Here is a 23723-nt window from a genome sequence, read left to right as displayed (position 1 = left end):
GCCACTTGCATTGTCGGCGGACGTCCGCCATGTTGGATTCCGCCGCCATGTTTAATTTTAATTGTTTATAATCTGTCCATTCAACGCTGATTGCGTGCAGATAGTCGTAATGTTATTGTTACAAACTGAATTTTGTTAAGTATGTGACGGCCTCTGTGCCTCAGCGGTAGTACGCTTGTCTGTGACACCGGAGGTCCCGGGTTCGAATCCCGGCCAGGGCCATGATGAGAAAAGAACTTTTTCTGATCGGCCTGGGTCTTAGATGTTTATCTTTATAAGTATTTATCACTACATAGTATAAAACAAAGTTGCTATTTTAGTATGTTTGTCTGTATGCTTAAATCTTTAAAATTACGCAACGGATTTTGATGCGGTTTTTTGTAACAGGTAGAGTGATTCAAGAGGAAGGTTTTTATGTATAATAACATTTATAATTTTGCAGCCGTGCGAAGCCGGGGCGGGTCGCTAGTTATAAAATATAGTATCGTTGGGTTAGTACCTCGTAACACAAGTCTCGAACTTACTTCGAGGCTAACTCAATCAGTGTAATTTGTCCCGTATATATATATATATATATACGGGACAAACACATAAATATATATATATATATATATATATATATTTATGTGTTTTTGTAGAGTCTGTGGTCGAATCGGTAAGGTGCCCGGTGAAAAGCGTGACGCGCAGAAAGGCACAGGTTCGAATTCCACCTCGGTCATGAACCAATGACTATTTTCAAAGTTATGTACATTAGCTTGAATGCCAACCGATGATCTTACGGTGAGGGAAAACATCGTGAGGAAACCTGCACATTCAGGCGACTGGATGTGTGACCATATGATCCAATACGTGTCAGGTTCCCCTGCAAAGGTTGCGGAGGTCAGACGGGAGTCGCTTCGTGTGAAAACCTGACTCACCCGATCAAATACAAGAAACTTTTTAATTTAAGTTTGACCCAAAAACTCGTCTTTATTGTTAATACTAAAACAATGCGTTTGTGGCATAGATTATATTCATTATCATCACATTATCACAGTTCAATGTCACTAGGTTAATGTTGTTTAAACATACATACATATTATCACGTCTATATCCCTTGAGGGGTAGACAGAGCCAACAGTTTTGAAAACACCGATAGGCCACGAACAGCTGTTTGGCTTAACGATAAAATTGAGATTCAAATAGTGATAGATTGCTCTAACTCAACGCCTCAAAGAACAATCCCAAGTTTCTAAGCACATCCCTTAGTCGCCTTCTACGACATCCACGGAAAAGTTACGAGTTATCTGCTCTTAACCTAAGTTCTTTTAAAACACCAATCAAAAGACTGAATTCTGCATGCATTTAATAATTGAGTGTACTCATATTTATGTTAGTTTATATATATATTTCATTTACGTATGTTAACCATAAATTATTTGGAAATTTAATTGATTCACATATCAATTCTGACAGCTCATTTAGTGTTGCACTATAGGTAAAATTACCGATTTGATTTGTCACAACAATCGAATTATGCATCTAAGAATTTTATATCGATTTTTCAATATCTAAATTGATTCCAAATTTCGAATGTCTTGAAAAAGGGAGATATTTGGAGTACCCGTAATCGTCGAATATGCATGAAAAGAGTAATGAGTGTGGAGGAAGCGGGAGAGGTCTGTAAGGATCGTAGCAAGTGGAAATCCATAGTCTCTGCCTACCCCAGTGGGAAACAGGCGTGATGGTATGTATGTATGTTAGTTCTAAAATCTCACGATAAAAACTACCTATTTTCAAAGAGTAAGACTCCCAAATAAAATTAATAGGTAATTCGAATAAATTATCACAATGATGGTCACTTAATGAAGTTATTAATTTTATTAATTATTAAATGACCATAAAACTGATTGCTACTACAATTTTCTACAAATTCACGTCTTTATCCTTCATGAGGAAGAGAGAGCCAACAGTCTCACAAAGACTGAAAGGCAATGTTTAACTGTTAGGATTAATGATAAAATTGAGATTCAAATAGTGACAGATTGCTAGCCCATCGCCTAAAAGAAGCCTCCCAACATCGCATACAAATAATTTGTAACACGCAAATGATATCACGAAACACGAATCATTGCTAATAATCGCCCGGAAAAGCACACAAAACATCATCTCACCGAGATCATCGACCGCCACCGAGGTTTTTGGCTCCATGATTCTCAATAACACAGCACTGTATACAACAGTTAAAAAAACACTAAAACAAATACAAAATATCCACAAGTCTTGCTTCAAAGAATTTGTTTTCTATTTTTAAAACGGCATTCAATACGAGGAGCGTCCTCGTATCGCGCGTGCTTCCGCGCCGAACGCCCGTGTCGAACTGAGCGCAATGTTCAAAATTGGAACGTGGACGGACGTGTGTAAACAAAGCATTGTGATTGCGTGGGCGCAGGCAGACGCGTCGCGCCACCGTGTACCTACTTACAATACCACGCGTTGATAAAAAGCAATAAAGAGTTTTATCGCTATATTTTTTGCAGGGTTTTTCATTGTTAAGGAAACATGTTGCAAGTATAAAGACCAATTATCTCGGACAAGCGGCAAAATTAAAAAGATTTTTATTGCTTCTGTCAACCGCTACGCGGCGCCACTTACTTCCATTCTCATGTCGATCGCATTGGTTGTTTTGTTTGCTACATATTTGTAATACATACATACATATGGTCACGTCTATACCCCTTGCGGAGTAGACAGAGCCAACAGTCTTGAAAACACTGAAAGGCCCCGTTCAGCTATTTGGCTTAATGATAGAATTGAGATTTAAACAGTGACAGGTTGTTAGCCCATCGCCTAAAAGTCCATAGTCGCCTTTTGCGACGTGGAGTGATCCTCTTCTTTTTTCGTTTCGGTGCCGGGAACCACACGGCACAAATATGAAGTAGGATATAAATAGCGTAGTAGGATAAAAAAGCATGTTTGTTTCAGTAATTGCGTCGCTCCATACATACACCACACGTATTTGAATACCTTACAGTCAATAACAAAATGCGTATTGTTTGTTCATAATATCATTACATTAAGTATTTATTTGTCCTTGATACGAAGTTAATTATCTATTTTCCAGTTTTATTACGTAAGTATTATAGTATGTAGTGTGAAATTGAGTTTGTGTCGTGCGGTTCCCGGCACCAATACAAAAAATAATAGGACCACTCCATCTCTTTTCCATGGACGTCGTAAGAGGCGACTAAAGAATAGGCTTACAAACTTTGGATTTTTTTTGGGCGACGGGCTAGCAACATGTCACTATTTGAATCTCAATTCTATCATTAAGCCAAATAGCTGAACATGGCCTATCAGTATTTACAAGACTGTTGGCTCTGTCTACCCCGCAAGGGATATAGACGTGATTATATTGTATGTATGCATGTATTCATTCAATCAAACACCTGCAGTTTGCGTCATTAATTCTAACAAACTTATTTACGCTTAAAATAAACTAGTCACCATTTGAATCTCAATACTATCATAAAGCCAAATAGCTGATAGCGGGGTAGTCAGAGCCAACAGTCTTTTCAAGACTGTTGGCTCTGACTACCCCGCAAGGGATATAGACGTGACAATATGTATGTAATAAACTAGTTACCGCCTAACTGGGTCAAGCGCTATTGTTTGAACCAAATGCTATCGACGACATCAGATACGTGTAGGCGCTAATATACGCCCCTGCACGGCGCCCACTCGTCGCCTACTGTCTTTTGATATTATCCGTTCAAATTCGTAACAGAAACGTTGTGTTTACGATACGATGTATAATCACGCCTCTTTACTATAACGGTAGGCAGAGATATTACTGTTTGCAACGATCCCCGCGTGCTTTTGCTTTGTCAAAAGTTAAAGTTAAATCTTCTTTTTTAATCTTCTGTGCCTTTGAATTGAAAAGGTGCAGTAAGTTTTATTTTACACAGCTATTTGGCTTTAAGATAGAAGTGAGATTCAAATAGTGACAGGCTGCTCCAGCCCATCGCCTAAAAGATGAATCCCAAGTTTGTAAGCCTATCATTTAGTCACCTTTTACAACATCCATGGGAAAGAGACGGAGTGGTCCTATTCTTTTGTTTTATTGGTGCCTGGAACCACACGGCACTATGACATTCTGGTATACTTTGACGAACAAACTAATTACCCAAAACTTGTTTTAATTGAATGCAAAAGGCGAAATGTTAACATCATCATTAAAATTCAAGGTCTAAAGACAATAATGCAAGTGAGCTTTATGTACTGTGGAACGATTTGGAAAATAATTACATACATACATACATAAAATCACGCCTCTTTCCCGGAGGGGTAGGCAGAAACTACATCTTTCCACTTGCGACGATCTCTGCATACTTCCTACGCTTCATCCACATTCATCACGTCTATATCCCTTTCTGGGTAGACAGAGCCAACGGTCTTGAAAATACTGATAGGCCACATAGGTACAGCTGTTTGGCTTAAAGGTAGAATTGAGATTCAAATAGTGACAGGTTGCTAGCCTATCGCTCAAAAGAAGAATCCCAAGTTATAGCTTAAGCTTATACCTTAGTCGTCTTTTACGACATCCACGGGAAAGAGAAGGAGTGATCCTATTCTTTTTTTTTTATTGGTGCTGGGAACCACACGGCATAACAAACGTTCTATTGTTCGTAGTGAAGACAAAAGATTGAATATTATCTCCCTTAATCTACATTTCTTCGAGGCGATATGTGCGTTGTATTGTATTGTTACGTTCGTAACAAAAATAAATACATACATATAATCACGTCTTTATCCCTTGCGGGGTAGACAGAGCCAACAGTCTTGAAAATACTGAGAGGCCACGTTCAGCTGTTTGGCTTATAGATAGAATTGAGATTCAAATAGGTCGCTCTGAATCCCAAGTTTTAAAGCCTATCCCTTAGTCGCCTTTTACAACATTCACGGGAAAGAGACGGAGTGATCCTATTCTTTTTTTTATTGGTGCCGGGAACCACACGGCACAACAAATGATCTATTGTTCGAATTCTATTTCGTAGCGAAGACAAAAGACTGAAATTATCTCTCCCTTTATCTACATTTCTTCGAGTTGCATTGCTTTTTTGCGTTCATGACAAATATCTTTGTTCAAACACTCTATTCTGACTTTGGTTATATCATCTCTTTGATAGATAAGCCGTGTGGTTTCCGCCGCTTAAGAATTTAACCATCTATGTATATCTATACATATTTTAAAACAAAGTCCCCCGCCGCCTCTATCTGTCTGTCTGTTCGCGATAAACTCGAAAAGTACCGGACGGATTTTCATGCGGTTTTCAACAATGGATAGAGCAGCTCTTGAGCAAGGTTTAAGTCTATAGTAAGTTAACGTTTTGTACAAACTCAGTAGCTTTCCTCAAGAACGAAAATCATTCATCCTTGAGGGCTTAAACGATGCCCAAAATAACTTTTCAGTAAGACAGTTGGCTCTGTCTACCCCGCAAGGGATAAAGACGTGACCATATGTATGTATGTAAGACTGTTGGCTCTGTCTACGCCGCAAGGGAGATATAGACGTGACCATATGTATGTTTGTATGTAAGACTGTTGGCTCTGTCTACGCCGCAAGGGATATAGACGTGACCATATGTATGTATGTACGTACATTTCAGCGTTGCACTTTACCGTTGACTCACGCTCTTTGACGTCACATCGCTGATAAAAAAAAAGAAGAAAAGCATCATTGTCCGCGAACGTTCCAGTCAAAAAGGTCTTTGTTCTTGCAGAACAGATAACAATGCCTTCGCTTCAAATGTACGTTAATTTGATGCGAGTTATGCTTTTATTTATTTTCCATTGGCAAAAATCTATACTAATATTATAAAGCTGAAGAGTTTGTTTGTGTGTTTGAACGCGCTAATCTCAGCAACTATTGGTTCGAATTGAAAAATTCTTTTCGCGTTGAATAGACCATTTATCGAGGAAGGCTTTAGGCTGTATAACATCACGCTGCAACTTTTAGGAGCGAAGAAGTAATGGAAAATGTGAAAAAAAAACGAGGAAAATTATTCATCCTTGAGGGCTTCAATGATCAATGATGCCCAAAACATCTATTCCACGCGGACGAAATCGCGGGCAACAACTAATATACCAGCCTACGCACTAAAACCCCCTCCGTGCGCCCTTCTTGTGATTCAAATTCAAAACTTATTAATAAAAGTTTTGAATTTGAATCACAAAGAAGGAAGTATGCAGAGATCGTGGCAAGTGGAAAGAGGTAGTCTCTGCCTACCCCTCCGGGAAAGAGGCGTCATTTTATGTATGTATGTAATTTGAATTACGGCAACAGACATCAAGCGGGCCTTACGCCAAAATGGTGGATCACGATTGACCCTAACGCGTAATGCTGTGATACGTATGTATATACATACATATGGTCACGTCTATATCCCTTGCGGGGTAGACAGAGCCAACAGTCTTGAAAAGACTGAATGGCCACGTTCAGCTATTTGGCTTAACGATAGAATTGAGATTCAACTAGTGACAGGATGCTAGCCCATCGCCTAAAAGAATCCCAAGTTTGTAGGCCATCCCTTAGTCGCCTACGACATCCATGGGAAAGAGACGGAGTGGTCCTATTCTTTTTTGTATTGGTGCCGGGAACCACACGGCGCCAATACTTAATAAATGCTGTGATCCAAAAATCATATGTGACATTTACCAATGTCAATATTTGCGAGTCTTCAAGGCTGCTTCCTCACACTGCGCGGGTCAGTGTGTCAACGGTTAAATCGGGTTATTTTTACAATGGCGCACATCCAAGAATGTACACACACACACACACATGGTCACGTCTATATCCCTTGCGGGGTAGACAGAGCCAACAGTCTTGAAAAGACTGAACGGCCACGTTCAGCTATTTGGCTTAATGATAGAATTGAGATCCAAACTGTGACAGGTTACTAACCCATCGCCCAAAAAAGAATCCCAAGTTTGTAATCCTATCCCTTAGTCGCCTTTAACGACATCCATGGCAAAGAGATGGAGTGGTCCTATTCTTTTTTTGGTATTGGTACCACATGGCACGTTCACACACAGAACAAAGTACGACCGCTCGTGTGCCGTGAGTCACGTAGGTACCGTACGACCTTCACCCGTCTCCGATCAGGTCGTGATGACGACTGTACATCCACGTCACTCTCAATGAGCGTCAGGGCGTCGGTTGAAATGCGCAGAAAGGGGGGACATGTTCGAATCCCATCTAGACCAAAGACCGTATTCGTAAGTTATGTACATTAGTTGAATTTAATTTAGTGGTCCCCAGTACCAATTTACGATTTAGAAGTAGGAGTTCATATTGCACGTGCATTAAAATATATAATAAGCTGCCGGACTCATACAAGTCTTTGCCAATTAATATATTTAAGAAAAGACTGCATGAATTTTTAATTTTTAATTGTTTTTATTCCATTAATGATTATTTTAATTTTAAATTCTTTCTATTTCTGAAATACTACATACATACATACATATAATCACGTCTATATCCCTTGCGGGGTAGACAGAGCCAACAGTCCTGAGCGGACTGATAGGCCACGTTCAGCTATTTGGCTTTAAGATAGAATTGAGATTCGAATAGTGACAAGTTGCTAGCCTATCGCCTAAAAAAAGAATCTCAAGTTTGTAAGCCTATCCCTTAGTCGCCTTTTACGACATCCATGGGAAAGAGATGGAGTGGTCCTATTCTTTTTTGTATTGGTGCCGGGAACCACACGGCACTCTGAAATACTAACCGATGCTATTACTAGCAACCTGTCACTATTCGAATCTCAATTCTATCATTTAGCCAAATAGCTGAACGTGGCCATTCAGTCTTCTCAAGATTGTTGGCTCTGTCTACCCCGCAAGGGATATACACGTGATTGTATTCCAAAGTTATGTAGGTACATTGTAGTTTAAATACTAACCGATGCTATAACGATGAGGAATCTCTCATCGTGAGTAAATATGCACATTCAGGCAAGTGGATGTGTGACCATGATCGATCCAATACGGGTTAGGTTTACCTGCAAAGGTTGCGTATGTCAGATGGAAGTCGCTTCGTGTGCAAAACCTGACTCACCCAATCCAGGGTCCATGGTCAAAGGGATACCTTGGAGCTCCTCTCCAGAGTGGTGAGGATGCAACCGGGACTAAAGCCAGGAGGAAGAAGATTTGAACTCACAATGAGCGTTTAATGGGAGAACATCTATACTAATATTATAAAGCTAAAAAGTTTGTTTTGTTTGTTTGAACGTTTGTTTGAACGCGCTAATCTCAGGAACTACTGGTTCGAATTGAAGAATTCTTTGTATAGACCATTTATCGAAGAAGGCTATTTGTATAACATCACGCTGCAACAATAAGAAGCAAAGAAATAATGGAAAATGTCAAAAAAAGAACGGGGAATATTATTCATCTTTGAGGGCTTCAATGATGCCCAAAAGAACTAATCCACGCGGACGAAGTCGCGGACACAGCTAGTGTTACATATGTCATATCTTTCTCAGCGGTCGGTCAGATCCAGCAGTCTTTGAAAAGACTGATAGGTCACGTTCAGCTGTACGGCTTAATGATAGAATTGAGATTCACATACTGACAGCTCGCCAGCCCATCGCCCCAAAAGAAGAATTCCAACTTAAAAAGCCTATCCCTTAGTCGCCTTTTACGACATCCATGGGGAAAATAGATAGAATTCCTTTTTTTATAATAATGCCGGTTACCACACGGCAAGAAAATAAATACTTCACTACATAGTATAAAACAAAGTCGCTATTTTAATCTGTTTGTCTGTATGCTTAAATCTTTAAAATTACGCAACGGATTTTGATGCGGTTTCTTGTAACAGATAGAGTGATTCAAGAGGAAGGTTTTTATGTATAATAATAACATTTATAATTTTGCCCACCCGTGCGAAGCCGGGGCGGGTCGCTAGTAATTAATAAACAAGAGAAATGTAAAATTTCCAACCAAACGTGTCACACAAGATAAATTTAAAAGTACCAGGAAGGCATGAATCGAAAGCGGTTTGACGTCAGCGCAACGCACGTGGAGTTTGTGCACTTGGAACAAAATGGCGTACGGCCAAAATACGGTTCAATGTTTCCTGAACTGAATGTGGAAATGCGAAATGTTTTTGATTCCAAATCTCGTAAACGTGTATGTATATAGCTAGCGACCCGCTAGGGTATCTTACAGGTAGCATTATACGAGTACATATAAACCTCTATCTGACAACACTATCTATTAGTTTAAAAAAATCTGCATCAAAATCCGTCGTATAGTTTTAAAGATCTAAGGATACATACATACATACATACAGAAGGACAGACGCAGGAACCGACTACGCTCTATACAAATACTAATATTATAAAGCTAAAGAGTTTGTTTGTTTGAACGCGCTAATCTCAGGAACTACTGGTTCAATTTTAAAAAATAGTTTGCGTTGTATAGACCATTTATCGAGGAAGGCTTCAGGCTACAAAACATCCCGATACAACTATAAGGAGCGAAGAAATAATGGAAAATGTGAAAAAAACCGAAAATTATTCATCCTTGAGGGCTTTTATGATGCCCAAAATAACTATTCCACGCGGACGAAGTCGTGGGCACAGCTAGTATAGTGTAAAGCAAAGCTGCTTTTCGTACTCTTGACCTGACCTGTCGCTATGACGTCCTTGATTTAATGAAAGTACCAAGGAATGTCGCGAGAACAGCTAGTAAAAGTATACATATATGACCTATCATCCAATCGGTTCGAGCGAATATACATTTTAAAACATCGACATTTCGCCAGCATACTATTTTTTTTTTGTGGGCAATATGTCTGCCAAACGATAAATAACGTTTAATAAAGATACATACATATGGTCAAGTCTATATCCCTTGCGGGATAGACAGAGCCAACAGTCTGGAAAAGACTGAATGGCCACGTTCAGCTATTTGGCTTAATGATAGAATTGAGATTCGAATAGTGACAGGTTGCTAGCCTATCGCCTAAAAAAGAATCCCAAGTTTGTGAGCCTATCCCTTAGTCGCCTTTTACGACATCCATGGGAGAGAAATGGAGTGGTTCTATTCTTTTTTGTATTGGTGCCGGGAACCACACGGCACATTTTAATAAAGATACCAAACAGAAACTAGTTTTGAACAATTCACTAATGACTTCCAGTATTCCTTATCACCGTCATCAACTTGCAACAATCATTAATAGATAATTAAAATAAATGAAAATTAAATAATAATTAAGTGTGTCATTAACAACAAATGAGAGTGTACATGGAAAAAGTCACGTATTTCTTACAAGCTGTGCCCGCGACTTCGTCCGCGTGGAAAAGTTATTTTGGGCATCATTGAAGCGCTCAAAAATGAATAATTTTCCCCGTTTTTTTTTTCACATTTTCCATTATTTCTTCGCTCGTTATAGTTCCAGCGTGATGTTGTATAGCCTAAAGCCTTCCTCGATAAATGGTCTATTCAACGCAAAAAGAATTTTTCAATCGCTCAATAATTGATATATGTATGAATAAAAGGACCTTTTCGTAAAAGTCGTGAAAGGCGACTAAGGGATAGGCTTATAAACTTGGGATTCTTTTAGGCGACGGTCTAGCAACCTGTGACTATTTGAATCTCAATTCCCACACATTTGAACGCGGCCAATCTATCAATCTTTGTGAGACTGTTGGCTCTGTCTACCCCGCAAGGGATGTATGTATGTATACATACATACAGTCACGTTTATATACCTTGCAGGATAGACAGAGCCCATAGTCTTGTAAAGATTCTGATAGGCCACGTTCAGCTATTTGGCTTTAAGATAGAATTGAGATTCAAATAGTGACAGATTGCTATCCCATCGCCTAAAAAAGAATCTCAAGTTTGTAAGCCTATCCCTTAGTCGCCTTTTACAACATCCATGGGAAAGAGATGGAGTGGTCCTATTCTTTCTTCTATTGGTGCCGGGAACCACACGGCACTATGTATGTATGTATGAGTATGTGTATTCTTAATGTTAAGTAAACTTATTAGTAAGCCGGCATAATCAGCTGAACTACAAACAGCTGATTAGAAACGTGGTCAATGTCAATATTTATTGTCTAAACGGTCACTTTGTTCGTTCTACTTATAAAACCTCATACACACACACATATGTATATCCCTTGCGGGGTGGACAGAGCCAACAGTCACGCAAAGACTCTTCACCTTGATTGAGATTCAAATATTGACAGATTACTAGCTTCTATGAAACATATACTACATATCAGTCACTGTGTTTTGGTCGTGTGCCGTGTGGTTCCCGGCACTCTTATAGAATACGACCACTACTCCGTCTCTTTCCCATGGGTGTCGTAAAAGACGACTAAGGGAATGGCTAATAAAATTGGGTTTCTTCTTTCAGGCGATCAGCTAGCAACCTGCCACTATATGTATTACTACACAATTCTGTCCGTAAAGACTGTTGGATCTGCATAACCCGTAGAGGATATAAACGTGACAACATGTATTCGTACGTATGTGTGAAACGATGTATTCTCTCGTCCACATTCTATTCTAAGTTTAATTGTTATTGTGAAGTTGACGTTGTTGAAGAAAATGCTGCAGTGCAGTTTGTTACCGCTTCTTCTGCACTGACGCCTTGGAAGCGGCAGTAAACTTAGTTTTAAGTAATTTATTTGACGTCAACCAATGTTGTTAAACCATACGTTTTGACAATTATTAAGCGATATGAAGTATCCTATAATAATGAATAAAAATTTTGATTTTTTTTTTTAATTTTGTGTTATTTTTTATAGTTTACTACGCCGCTCGGTTCATTACACCCCACTCCGTCACAGCGCCGACTGAGTCATGATAACGTGCATCACAACAATAACAAGGTGACACGCAATGACACGCAGAGTCACATCGATCATGAAATTTATGTGTGTTTTAGTCAACGACATAACATAATATGTAGCGGGCGCGATGATTCGGCTCGACCGCCACCAAAGGGAAGATCTTCCGCCAGGCTAGGTGTCAGTCGTCATATAGTCTAACAATATATGTGTTGGGGCCAAAACTAGGTATATAATAATCTACCCGACAGTATTAAAGATCAGAATATTAAACAATTCAAGGCTAGATTACAAAAAAATTCATTGAAAGATGTTATTATTCATTAGAGGAATTTTTAAATGATAAAATTATGTAATAAATGTAGCAATGATATTTTATTTTTATGACATTTGGAAGTATTTTATTTCATATTTATGTCAAAACAAATGAATTGAATGAATTTTACTATTATAATTTGACAAATTTATTATTATTATTTGACATTAAAATGACAAAATGGTAATAATTAGACAGAGCCTATTACGCTGCTTATTTAAAATACATGTATGTACATAATACCGACGCCTTCAAAGGTAGAATGTGTGTTAACAGAAACTGTGCTCGAATACTTGAGACCTATATATATTGTGAACATATTCAAGGAATAAATAAATTATTAAATGAGTCTCCATGACGTACGCTTGTTTGTGACACCGGAGGGCCCAGGTTCGAATCTCGGCCAGGGCATGATGAGAAAAGAACTTTTTCTGTTTGGCCTGGGTCTTGAATGTTTATCAAAATTAAAAAAAAATCAAAAATATTTTATTTAACTTCACAAGTTATACAATAGATAACACAATAATATTAAAAAAGAGAAAACAATTACAAAAACTTGTTGGAGTCCTGGAGACTCAAACTAGTTATCTACATAAGTTTTATTATTTTTATTATAAAATATAGTGTCGTTGAGTATCTCGGAACACAAGTCTCGAACTCACTTTGAGGCTAACTCAATCTGTGTAATTTGTCCTGTATATATTTAATTTTTATTATTTTTATGTATTTTTATGTGCCGTGTGGTTTCCGTCACTATAGAATAGAACCGCTCTATATCTTACACACGGATATCGTAAAAGGCGACTTAGTGATAGGCTTATATATTTGCGATTCCTGTTGGAGGCGATAGGTAGCTAGCAACCTGTCACTATTTGAATCTCAATTCTATCATTAAGCCAAATAGCTGAACGAAGCCATTAAGTCTTTTCAAGACTGTTGGCTCTGTCTACCCCGCAATGGATATAGACGTGACCATATGTATGTATGTATGTTTACTAACACAGCAGAAGGGAAAACATATAATAAATCACGACATTCATAAATTAAATAGCAAGTTATAACTTAATTATTGGCTTACGTTATCGGACCAATAATGTTATTATAACTAACGTCAAGCTGTTATCAAGTACAAAACACGAACGTAAGTCTTCATTATAAGCGTTCAAATTTTATCTCAACAGTTTAAGAATAGAACAGAGACACGACCTAGCCGGACGAAGGTCAGAGTTCTAATGGAGCGGGTACGATGACCGGCGCCAATATATTTTTCAAATTTGGAACATTTATTTTTTCCAGTAAAGGAATCGCCAACATGCGGCCAGGCGGGAGGTTCGAGAGACAATTTCGAAAATGATTGCGCCAATATAATTTTTCAAATTTGGAACATTTATTAAAAAGAAAAAGGCCGGAGTGGGAAGACCTAGACGAACGTATCTTGATTAGGGTTGAAAAAAGCGGGAAATTTTCCGGTTTTTTTCAAATTCCCTCGTTTTTATACAAGTTTTTTACGAAAGTTCCAAGAAAGATAAGAATGAAATATTTCATGTTTTTTATTAATAAAACGGAAAAATATGAAAGAAACGGAAAAATACGATAGGAAAAGTATTGTATACATATAGTTCTTCAATCGTTTTTTTCTTATTTTTCGAAACAAACGACGAAAATCTCAATCTCAATAAAACCGTTTTTTCCCCAAGGTTTTATTCTGATATATTTCAATGTAACAAACCAATAAAACGGTAAAAAACGAAAAAACGTTTCTTTCACCGAAAAAAACAATTTGTTTCTTTCGGAATTTTCAACGCTAATCTTGATCAAATTAAGGACGTCCTGGTCCAGGTCAAGAGTACCCGAAACCGCCGAGCTTGTATGAAGAGAGTCATGAATGTGGATGAAGCGAAGGAAGTGTGCAGAGATCGTGGCAAGTGGAAAGATGTAGTCTCTGCCTACACCTCCGGGAAAAAGGCGTGATTTCATGTATGTATAGAACATTTATTTTTCCCAGCAAAAGAATTGCCAAAATGCGGCCAGGAGAGAAATTCTAGAAACAATTATAAAAATTGTTTCTCGAATTTTGGCTCAAAAGTCGTGTAAATTTTCGACAGTCAGGCCGTGAACTCGTGAGATCATTCATAATAATATGTGTTTGTATGTGTAAAGTGTCTGACAGATGATTGATGAAAAATGTGAGTGAAACTAACAAGTGCCACTAATAAGTGTGACTATAAATGATTTATTTAAATATATTAATGTACATCAAGGAAAATAAGAATAAAATATATATGTAGATAGGCTTATAAACTTGGGATTCTTCTTTAAGGCGTCAGGTTAGCAACCTGTCACTATTTGAATTTTATTTTCTTTACAAGCCCATTTCTTAGTCACCTTTTACGACACCCATGTGTTCTATTATATAACACAATATTTAATTAATGATGTAGTCACCTTCATATTGATATCGGTAAAAATATTGATATTATATATTTTATGTCCAATTAAAATGAAAATCTGTGAATTACTATCTTAAATTATTTTTATTAAGATTATTTTTCATAGTTATCGGGTCAATGGGTTATCCTACGTTTTTTTTTAGCCTGCAGCAAGAACTACCCACAAACTATTTTTGGGTACAAAGTTTTATAAAACGTTTGCATTTGGGTTAATGCCGTGCGGTTCCCGGCACCAATAGAAAAATGAATAGGATCCACTCAGTATCATTCCCATGGATGTCGTGTAAGGCAACTAAGGGATTCTTCTTTTAGGAGATTTGCTAGCCTACCTGTCACTATTTGATTTTCTCATTTTCTCAATTTTATCATTAAGCCTATCAGCTGAACATGACCTGTCAGTCTTTCAAGACCGTTGGCCCTGTCTACCCCGCAAGGGATATAGACATTATTATTATATGTATGTATGTGGTGATAAAGTTCAACCTTTCCCCCACCGATCTGACCTTAGTTCAAGAACCTAGACGTCTGAGGCGGGGTCACTGACACCGTTCCAAGGGTAGCTTCTATGAATGAGCGCTTTGAAAACCTCCTTCGATATTATGATAGCCTGGTACTTTTGCAAAATGTTAGTCGGGGCGCTTTTATTTATTACTAGAGGCCGCCCGTGACTTCGTTCGCGTGGAATCATTCCTGCGGGAATTCAGGGATAAAAAGTAGCCTATATATCTTCAGCTACTTACATATCAAATTTCATCGTAATCTGTCCAGTAGTTTTTGCGTGAAAGAGTAACAAACATCCATACTGACATACAAACTATCGCATTTATAATATTAGTTTATAGTTTATTATAATCGTGCCGTGTGGTCCCCGGCACCTATAAAAAAAACAAAATAGGACCTCTCATCCCGTTCGCATGGATGTCGTTAAAGGCGACTAAGGCAAACTTGGGATTAGGCGATGGGCTAGTAACCTGTCACTATTTGAATCTCAATTCTATCGTTAAGCCAAACAGCTGAACGTGATTAATCAGTCTTTTCAAGACTGTTGGCATTGTCTACCCCGCAAGGGATACAGACGTGACTATATGTACCGTATGACCTATTGCGCATGAGCATCCGGTCATCATTGGTCAAAAAAACCGCACCCTGGGCTCCTCTCCGTTATTTGTCGCATTATTGATCTTTGGTAATTTAACCTTTAATATATAATTTTAACTTTCTTTCACATCCAAATGACGCATTTTGTAGTCACGGTTCACAGAATAAAATAGAATAGATTTATTTTCAAAATTGGACACAAGGTATCACTTAAATCCAATTATAACTGCTGCCGCTACCGAAGCGCGTGTGTAGAAGAAGCGGCGGAACAAACTACACTGCAGCATTTTCACCGGACGTCAATTCACAAATACATATAGATCTATTAAAAATAAATCGTGGAGGAATGCACATTGCCTACATAAAAAAAAAATTACATGAATGAATGTAAAACTAATATGTAATTACAATACGAATATTTCGTCAAATAAATAAAAGATACAATTTAATATGTACACACTGTACCTCAGTACATTATCAGTTACCTAATTACGTGAATCGTTATCAGTGTACGTGACGATTCGTAGATCCTATTAATGGTCTAATTTTAATAGTATTTTGATGAATTGTAGACCTCACACGTCACATATATATATCTATAATAATATTATAAAGCTGAAGAGTTTGTTTGTTTGATCGCGCTAATCTCAGGAACTAGTGGTTCGAATTGAAAAAATTTTTTTATGTTGAATAGACCATTTATCGAGGAAGGCTTAAGGGTATATACTCGTAAGATCACGCTGCAACTTAAGGAGCAAAGAAATAATGGAATATGTGAAAAAAACGGGGAAAATTATTCATCCTTGAGGGCAATATAGCACATTCCACGCGGATGAAGTCGCGGGCACAGCTAGTACATAATATAAGTCACGTCTATAACTCTTGCGGGGAAGACAGAGTCAACAGTCTTGGAATGACTGAAACTTACCGCTTTACAGCTTAACGTGGCCTTAAAATCTTTTCGAGACTGTTGGCTCTGTCTACACCGCAAGAGATATAGACGTGATCATTGCATGTATGTAGTAGAATCCTTGGCATCTATTATCTTCGATTTAAAAAAAATAACGAGTTTTCATAAAAGAGTAGGACCGCTCCATCTCTTTCCCATTATTGTCGTAAAAGGAGACTAAGGGATAGACATATAAACTTGGGATTCTTTTTTTTAAGGCGATGGGCTAGCAACCTGTCACTATTTGAATCTCAAATCTATCATCAAGCCAAACAGCTGAACGCGGCCCGTCCGTCTTTATACCTACGACTGTAGGCTCTATCTACCCCGCAGGGAATATACACAAACTCTTAAGCTTTATAATATTAGTATAGAATGTATGTATTCATACAAAGTAAACGTTGAATTAGTGTATCAATAACTATTTTTAAAACAAGATTCACTAACTATCTGCGTGTTAGTTTAGTTGGCACTCGGCCAATTCTAACACGTCCGGGGTGTCATACATACATACATACAAACATACATAAAATTACGTCTCTTTCCGGTGTCATCTTGTACGGTTATAGACAAAAAACGGCAGTAGTTATAATTAGATTCAAGTGATGTGACGTCAATAAGTGATAGGTACCTTGTGTCCAATTTTGAAAATAAATCTATTATTCTATTCTATTTCGTGTGGATCCCGGGCACCAATACAAAAAAAAAAAGAACAGGACCACTCCATCTCTTTCCCGTGGATGTCGTAAAAGGCGACTAAGGGATAGGGCTTACAAACTTGGGATTCCTTTTTTAGGCGATGATGGGCTAGCAACCTGTCACTATTTGAATCTCAATTCTATCATTAAGCCAAACAGCTGAATGTGGCCTTTTCTTCTTTTCTGGTGATTTCAGCCTTTTCAAGACTGTTGGCTCTGTCTACCCCGCAAGGGATATGGACGTGACAATATGCATGCAAGTTGTTTTATTGAAACACAAAAGATTTCTGCGATATCGATCGTTCAAAAGATAAACAGACGCGATTAACTACAAGTGTCATATTTAATCCTTATATGTATAAGATAACAATTGATAACGATGCATCCTACTTACTAATATGACTTCCTGATCAAAAGATTGCGAAATTTCTGGTTTCAGACTTATAAAGACTTATAAAGTTGGGGATTCAAATTCGCAATTCTATCAAATAGCCATACAGCTGAATCGTCTTCGCGAGATTATTAGCTCTGCCTACCCCGTAAGGGATATAGACGTGACTATATGTATGCATATGTATGCCTTTGTACCATCTATATCTGCTTTGTGTTGTTTTGTATGTTTTACTCTTATGGTGCAATAAAGAGTTTTATCTATCTATCTATCTATCTATCTATATGTACATTCAGTCAGAAAAGTATCGGGAATGGATTATTTATTTATGGTTCCAAATTAAAATTTTTGTTTTTTTTGTTGTTGTTAGATTGGCACAACTGTTTTCCATTTTGGCGCGGAGTTTGAGTTGCATCTGTTGTTTACATTAAATACAGTGCTATTTTTAGTTATATCATATCTAGTGTGTATTGCTAATTTCATAATGGATAAAAACATCGAACAAAGAGTTTGTCTTAAATTTTGCATTGCCAATGGAATATCGTGTTCGGAGTCACTGAAAATGTTACAGAAGGCTTACGGTGAATCGACTTTATCAAAAACTCGTGCTTATGAGTGGTACAAAGCGTTCAAAAGCGGTCGAGATGTGATGGAAGATTTGCCTCGCTCTGGTAGGCCATCAACGTCTGCAACTGAAGTTAACATCGCAAAAGTGAAGGAAATAGTGACTGAAAATCCTCATTCAACTTTGAGAGAGATAGCCACCGAACTTTCTGTATCTCACGAGTCAATCCGTACCATTTTAACTAATAATTTGGGTATGAAACATGTTGCCGCTCGGCTAGTCCCAAAAGACCTGAATTTTTTTCAAAAACTCAATCGCATAAGAGTCGCTGAGGACATGCTAGAACGAGTCAATTCCGACCCAACATTCATGAAACGCATTGTTACTGGTGACGAGACGTGGGTTTACGAGTTTGACATGCAAACTAGTCAACAAGCTTCGGAGTGGCGCCTTCCAACTGAACCGAAACCGAAAAAACCACGCCAAAGTCGTTCAAAAGTCAAAGTCATGTTGACTGTTTTCTTTGACTATCGCGGTGTTGTGCACTCGGAATTCTTGCCGGAAGGTCAAACGGTAAATAAGGAATATTATTTGAGTGTTATGCGGCGTTTAAGAGAGCAAATCCGACGAAAAAGAGATTTGTGGAAAGAAAATTCTTGGATTTTGCACCATGATAATGCACCTTCGCACAAGGCCATCATTGTGAACGAATTTTTAACCAAACACTCAACAAATACCATCGAGCAACCACCATATTCACCAGATATGGCTCCAGCCGACTTTTTTCTTTTTCCTAAACTCAAATTACCACTTCGTGGCACCCGTTTTCAATCGGTAGAAGACATAAAAGAGAATTCGCGGCGAGAACTGACCTCAATTCCGGAAACAGCGTTTAAAAATGTTTTGATGATTTGATTATTCGTTGGCGTAAGTGTATCGTTTCTAAAGGAGCATATTTTGAAGGTGATAAAATAAATTTGGATGAATAACAAACAGTTTGTGTATTATTGATCTTTTCCTGCTACTTTCTTGACAGAGTAGTATGTATGTTATTTGTTTTTGATTTTATCTATGACTAGCTGTGTCCGCGACTCCGTCCGCGTGGAATAGTTATTTTGGGCATCATTGAAACCCTCAAGGATGAATAATCTTTCCCTTTTTTTTTTCAACATTTTCCATTATTTCTTCGCTCCTAATAGTTGCAGCGTGATGTTATATAGCCTAAAGCCTTGCTCGATAAATGGTCTATTCAACGCAATTCAGAATTTCAACTCTTCAGCTTTATAATATTAGTATAGATATAATCAGAGCTGGTAGACCTAACCCGCATTGGATCCATTATTACACATCCAGTTGCCTGAATGTGCAGGTTTCCTCGCGATGTTCTCCCTCACCGTAAGACCGTCTGTTAGTATTCAAACTAATGTACATAACTTTGAAAATAGTCATTGGTACATGGCCGAGGTGGGATTTGAACCTGTGTGTCTTTCTGCGCATCACGCATTCTAACCGGGCACCTTACCGATTCGGCCAACGACGCTCTTTACCATCAATTTAAATTTTACGTTTGCTTTCCTAAAAGCATTGACCGGTCATACGAATTAACGGCACGGAACGTATTGGACAATTTGTCAATCAAAACCAATAAACGGATTCACTCGGACGCGTATTTGCAAACCCTAATCTAGCACGAACCAACTTTCTGACCAAAACTTTTGACTCTGTATTTTTTTATTATTGATTTGTAATAGCGACAAAGGAAATACATAATTTGTAAAAAAAATCAGCTAATTACATATCACGGTTAATGAGATACGGCCTAGTGACAGACAGACAGTGGTGGCTAAGTAAAAGGGGTACCGTTTTTTACCTTTTAGATATGGAACTCTTTAAACTAAAACACGCTTAAAAATACATACATATAATCACGACTATATAGTAGTAGGCAGCCAACAGTTTTGAAAAGACCACGTGGAAGGCCACGTTCAGCTGTTTGGCTCAATGATAGAATTGAGATTCTAATAGTGGCAGAATCACTATTTTAAGTCACTATTTTGTAACAGCGAAGAGTCTTAACCGCACAAGCAAAGATTTCACGGATTGGAGCATAAATGCAACCCCGTCTCCCCGGAACCAAGCATAACAGCGAGCCCGGCGAAAGATCTTCCCTTTGTGGCGGTCGAATCATCGCTCACGCTGCAGACATTTATTTTCTGCAGACCAGTCGATTCGAATAGGGTTTGCTAATACGCATCTCGATCTATATTCGACTGTAATCATCCAATTCGTACGAATTGTATTTGAGCCTCGTAACTATGAGAACGGGCTATGTATAGCGGCATTTATGATTGTGAACATACATATATATAATCACGTCTACATACCTTGCGAGGTAGACAGAGCCAACAGTCTTGTAGAGACCACGTTCAATGTTTGGCTTAATGATAGAATTGAGATTCAAATAGTGACAGGTTGCTTGCCCATCAAGAATCTCAAATTTATAAGCCTATCCCTTAGTCGCCTTTTACGACATCCATGGGAATGACACGGAATGGTCCTATTCATGTTTTTATTGGTGCCGGGAACCACACGGCACATTTATTTTACTAATTATGATTGTAAATTTACTATACCTATTTCTAGTTCTACTAGCGCTTAAGAATAGGTCCACACCATCTCTTTCCCATGGATATCGTTAAAGGCGACTAAGGGAAAAGGATCATTACAATATAGTACGTCACGTCTATATCCCTTGTGGGCTAGACAGAGCCAGCAGTCTTGAAAACACTAACAGGTCACACTCAGCTATTTGGCTTAATGATAGAAATGAGATTTTTATTTGAATCTCATCTCTCTATTAAAATCTCATTTCTATCATAAAGCCAAAAATTTTGGTCTGGTAGCAAACAAGGTAAACACCACTTACTCAAATTATGTGAAAAGGTCTGTATTTTATGTAAAATTGATTGTGATTATTAAATAAAATAGAATTTTTTTCACAATAGGCCACAACTTTAAATGCAAAAATTAAATGATCCATACATACATAAAATCACGCCTCTTTCCCGGAGGGGTAGGCAGAGACTACCTCTTTCCACTTGCCACGATCTCTGCATATTTCCTTCGCTTCATCCACATTCATAACTCTCTTCATGCAAGCTCGGCGATTAAAATTAAATGACCTTGCTTCTTATCAGCTATGTAGCAAAATATTGTTTACTGAATAGTTTTGTTATATTCAGTATATAATCAGAGCAGGTCTGTTCAAAACAATAACATTTATAATCACACTAGCTGTGCCCGTGACTTCATCCGCGTGGAATAGTTATTTTGGGCATCACTGAAGCCCTCAAGGATGAATAATTTTCCCCATTTTTTTCACATATTCCATTATTTCTTGGCCCTTAATAGTTGCAGCGTGATGTTATATAGCCTAAAGCCTTCCTCGATAAATGGTCTACCTACTAAACACAACAAGAATTCTTCAATTCCAACCAGTAGTTCCTGAGATTAGGACGTTCAAACAAACAACAAACTCTTCAGCTTTATATTAATAGTATAGATATCATTCAAGTTGAAGTATTATATGATTATAGAAGCCAATCACTACATAATATGTATATAGTGCTGTGTGATTCCCGGTACCAATTATAAACTTGGATTCTTTTATCACTAATCTTACACTGTGCCGTGTGGTTCTAGGTACCAATATAAAAAAATAAGACATTTCTTTCCTATGGATGTTGTAAAAGGTGACTAAGGGATAGGCTTATAAACTTGGGATTCCTCTTTTAGGCAATGGGCTAGCAACCTGTCACTATTTGAATCACAATTCATATCATTAAGCCAAACAGCTGAATGTGGCCTGTCAAATTTTGTTCATGTATGAAATGTTGGAAAGAGAGTTTTCAGAGGAAGGTTTATATCTTTAAATGCTAGCTGTTAAAAGCCGGGGCAGGTCACTAGTGATAAATATAAATCATGAAGTTTATTCCATGAGATAAAGGATATACAATGTTGAAATGTCCATTAATAAAAATATACATTTCTCAAAAAGTAGGGGTAAGACTTCTGTAATTTCACTTTTATTTTTTCTTTTTCTTCTCATACATATGTGCATATGGTCATGTTTATATCCCTTGCGGAGTAGACAGAGCCAACAGTCTTGAAAAGACTGAAAGGCCACATTCAGCTATGCCATTTTTTAACCAAATTGAGATTCCAATAGTGACAGGTTGCTAACTTGCCTACAAGAGCAATCTCATGTTTTAAGCCTATCCCTTAGTCACCTTTTACGACATATCCATTGGAAAGATATGGAGTGGTTCAATTTTTTACTCTTTTTCGCTACAAACTTTCGTGTTTTTAATATTACTAAGAAGGAAGTAGGATAAGATAGTATGAATAGATAGATAGATCCATATTGAATGTATGAATAACAACAATATGCGGTGAAAACAACTTGTTTACAAACATGAAAACGTAAACAAAATGTCTCCCAATCAATAGGTGCAAGTACCAGGCAAACAGAAACTTGAAGGAGGTTGAAAATGTTTACAGGTGTTACCCGGCCGAATGCGGAAGACGATAAGTTAACTGGAAATTGCACTCAAGAGAGCAATATTACAATAGTCGGTTTATCCCTTGTGGTATCACGTACACATCAGCTAATTATTTATGACGCAAAATCATGCGTTGTTGTGTTGTTACATTCAATGACCTCGAAAGTTCAACACGACTGCGCCATTTTATTGAAACTAAATTTCTACAATGTAAACAAAGAAACAGCTGGCTGAAATAACAAATTTAAAAGTAATTTCTGCGATAAGAAATCCACGAATGAAGTATTCGCATTGTATTAATAGCATTTTTGCATCGTGCATAGTCGATATCCTTGATAAAAACAAGAAAATCGAGTTTCGTCATGCATGTTTTCATCTCATTGTTTATTTATGTTACGAATCACTTACCGCTCAAATCTTCGATGGTATTCAGCTTTCGTGCTGCCATTTTCGCGATAATCGCAAACACTACACTTGAGAATATAGTTTTTCGACAAAATAATCACTTTCGATTGTTATTTTCGAACTTTTTGCGCACAATTACAAAGAAAGCAACGGACTTCACGTTGCTCGCAGTCCGCCTTCGGCCTTTGTTTCCTGTTTTATTTTCAATCCGCCGTGACAAGACGGTGGCGCCAGTGTCGCCGAGACACAGATAAAATATACACCAATTATTACAATATCGAGCTTTATTCTCACCCTATAAGGTGAAAAATTAAATGCACTTATTCTTGGAGATGATGTTACAAACTACAATTGGATTGGCTTTCATGCGATTAATATAAACCAATAAGAAGAACCTTCGACGAGGGAAAAATAAAAAAAAAAGAAGTCATTATTGCCAG

General features: G+C 37.8%; 1 protein-coding gene across 2 annotated transcripts in view; it reads right to left on the bottom strand.

Moving 5' to 3' along the window:
- Positions 1–23493, bottom strand: part of LOC106137552 (BCL2/adenovirus E1B 19 kDa protein-interacting protein 3) — a 32437-nt gene extending 8944 nt beyond the window's left edge. Inside the window, exon 1 of one of the 2 annotated variants that reach the window (XM_013338399.2) lies at positions 23287–23493. In XM_013338399.2, coding sequence (XP_013193853.1) covers positions 23287–23326 — 40 coding nt within the window. In that variant the 5' untranslated portion in view covers positions 23327–23493. Of the gene's footprint in view, positions 1–2153; positions 2419–23286 lie in introns of those variants that run through there. The other variant, XM_013338400.2, reaches the window with a different exon arrangement.
- Between the last annotated feature and the right edge of the window lie 230 nt (positions 23494–23723).

This window comes from Amyelois transitella, chromosome 28, assembly GCF_032362555.1.
Source record: "Amyelois transitella isolate CPQ chromosome 28, ilAmyTran1.1, whole genome shotgun sequence".
Taxonomy (NCBI): Eukaryota; Metazoa; Arthropoda; class Insecta; order Lepidoptera; family Pyralidae; genus Amyelois; species Amyelois transitella.
Note: the sequence above shows the minus strand (reverse complement) of the source record. Positions and strands in the feature narration are given on the sequence as shown.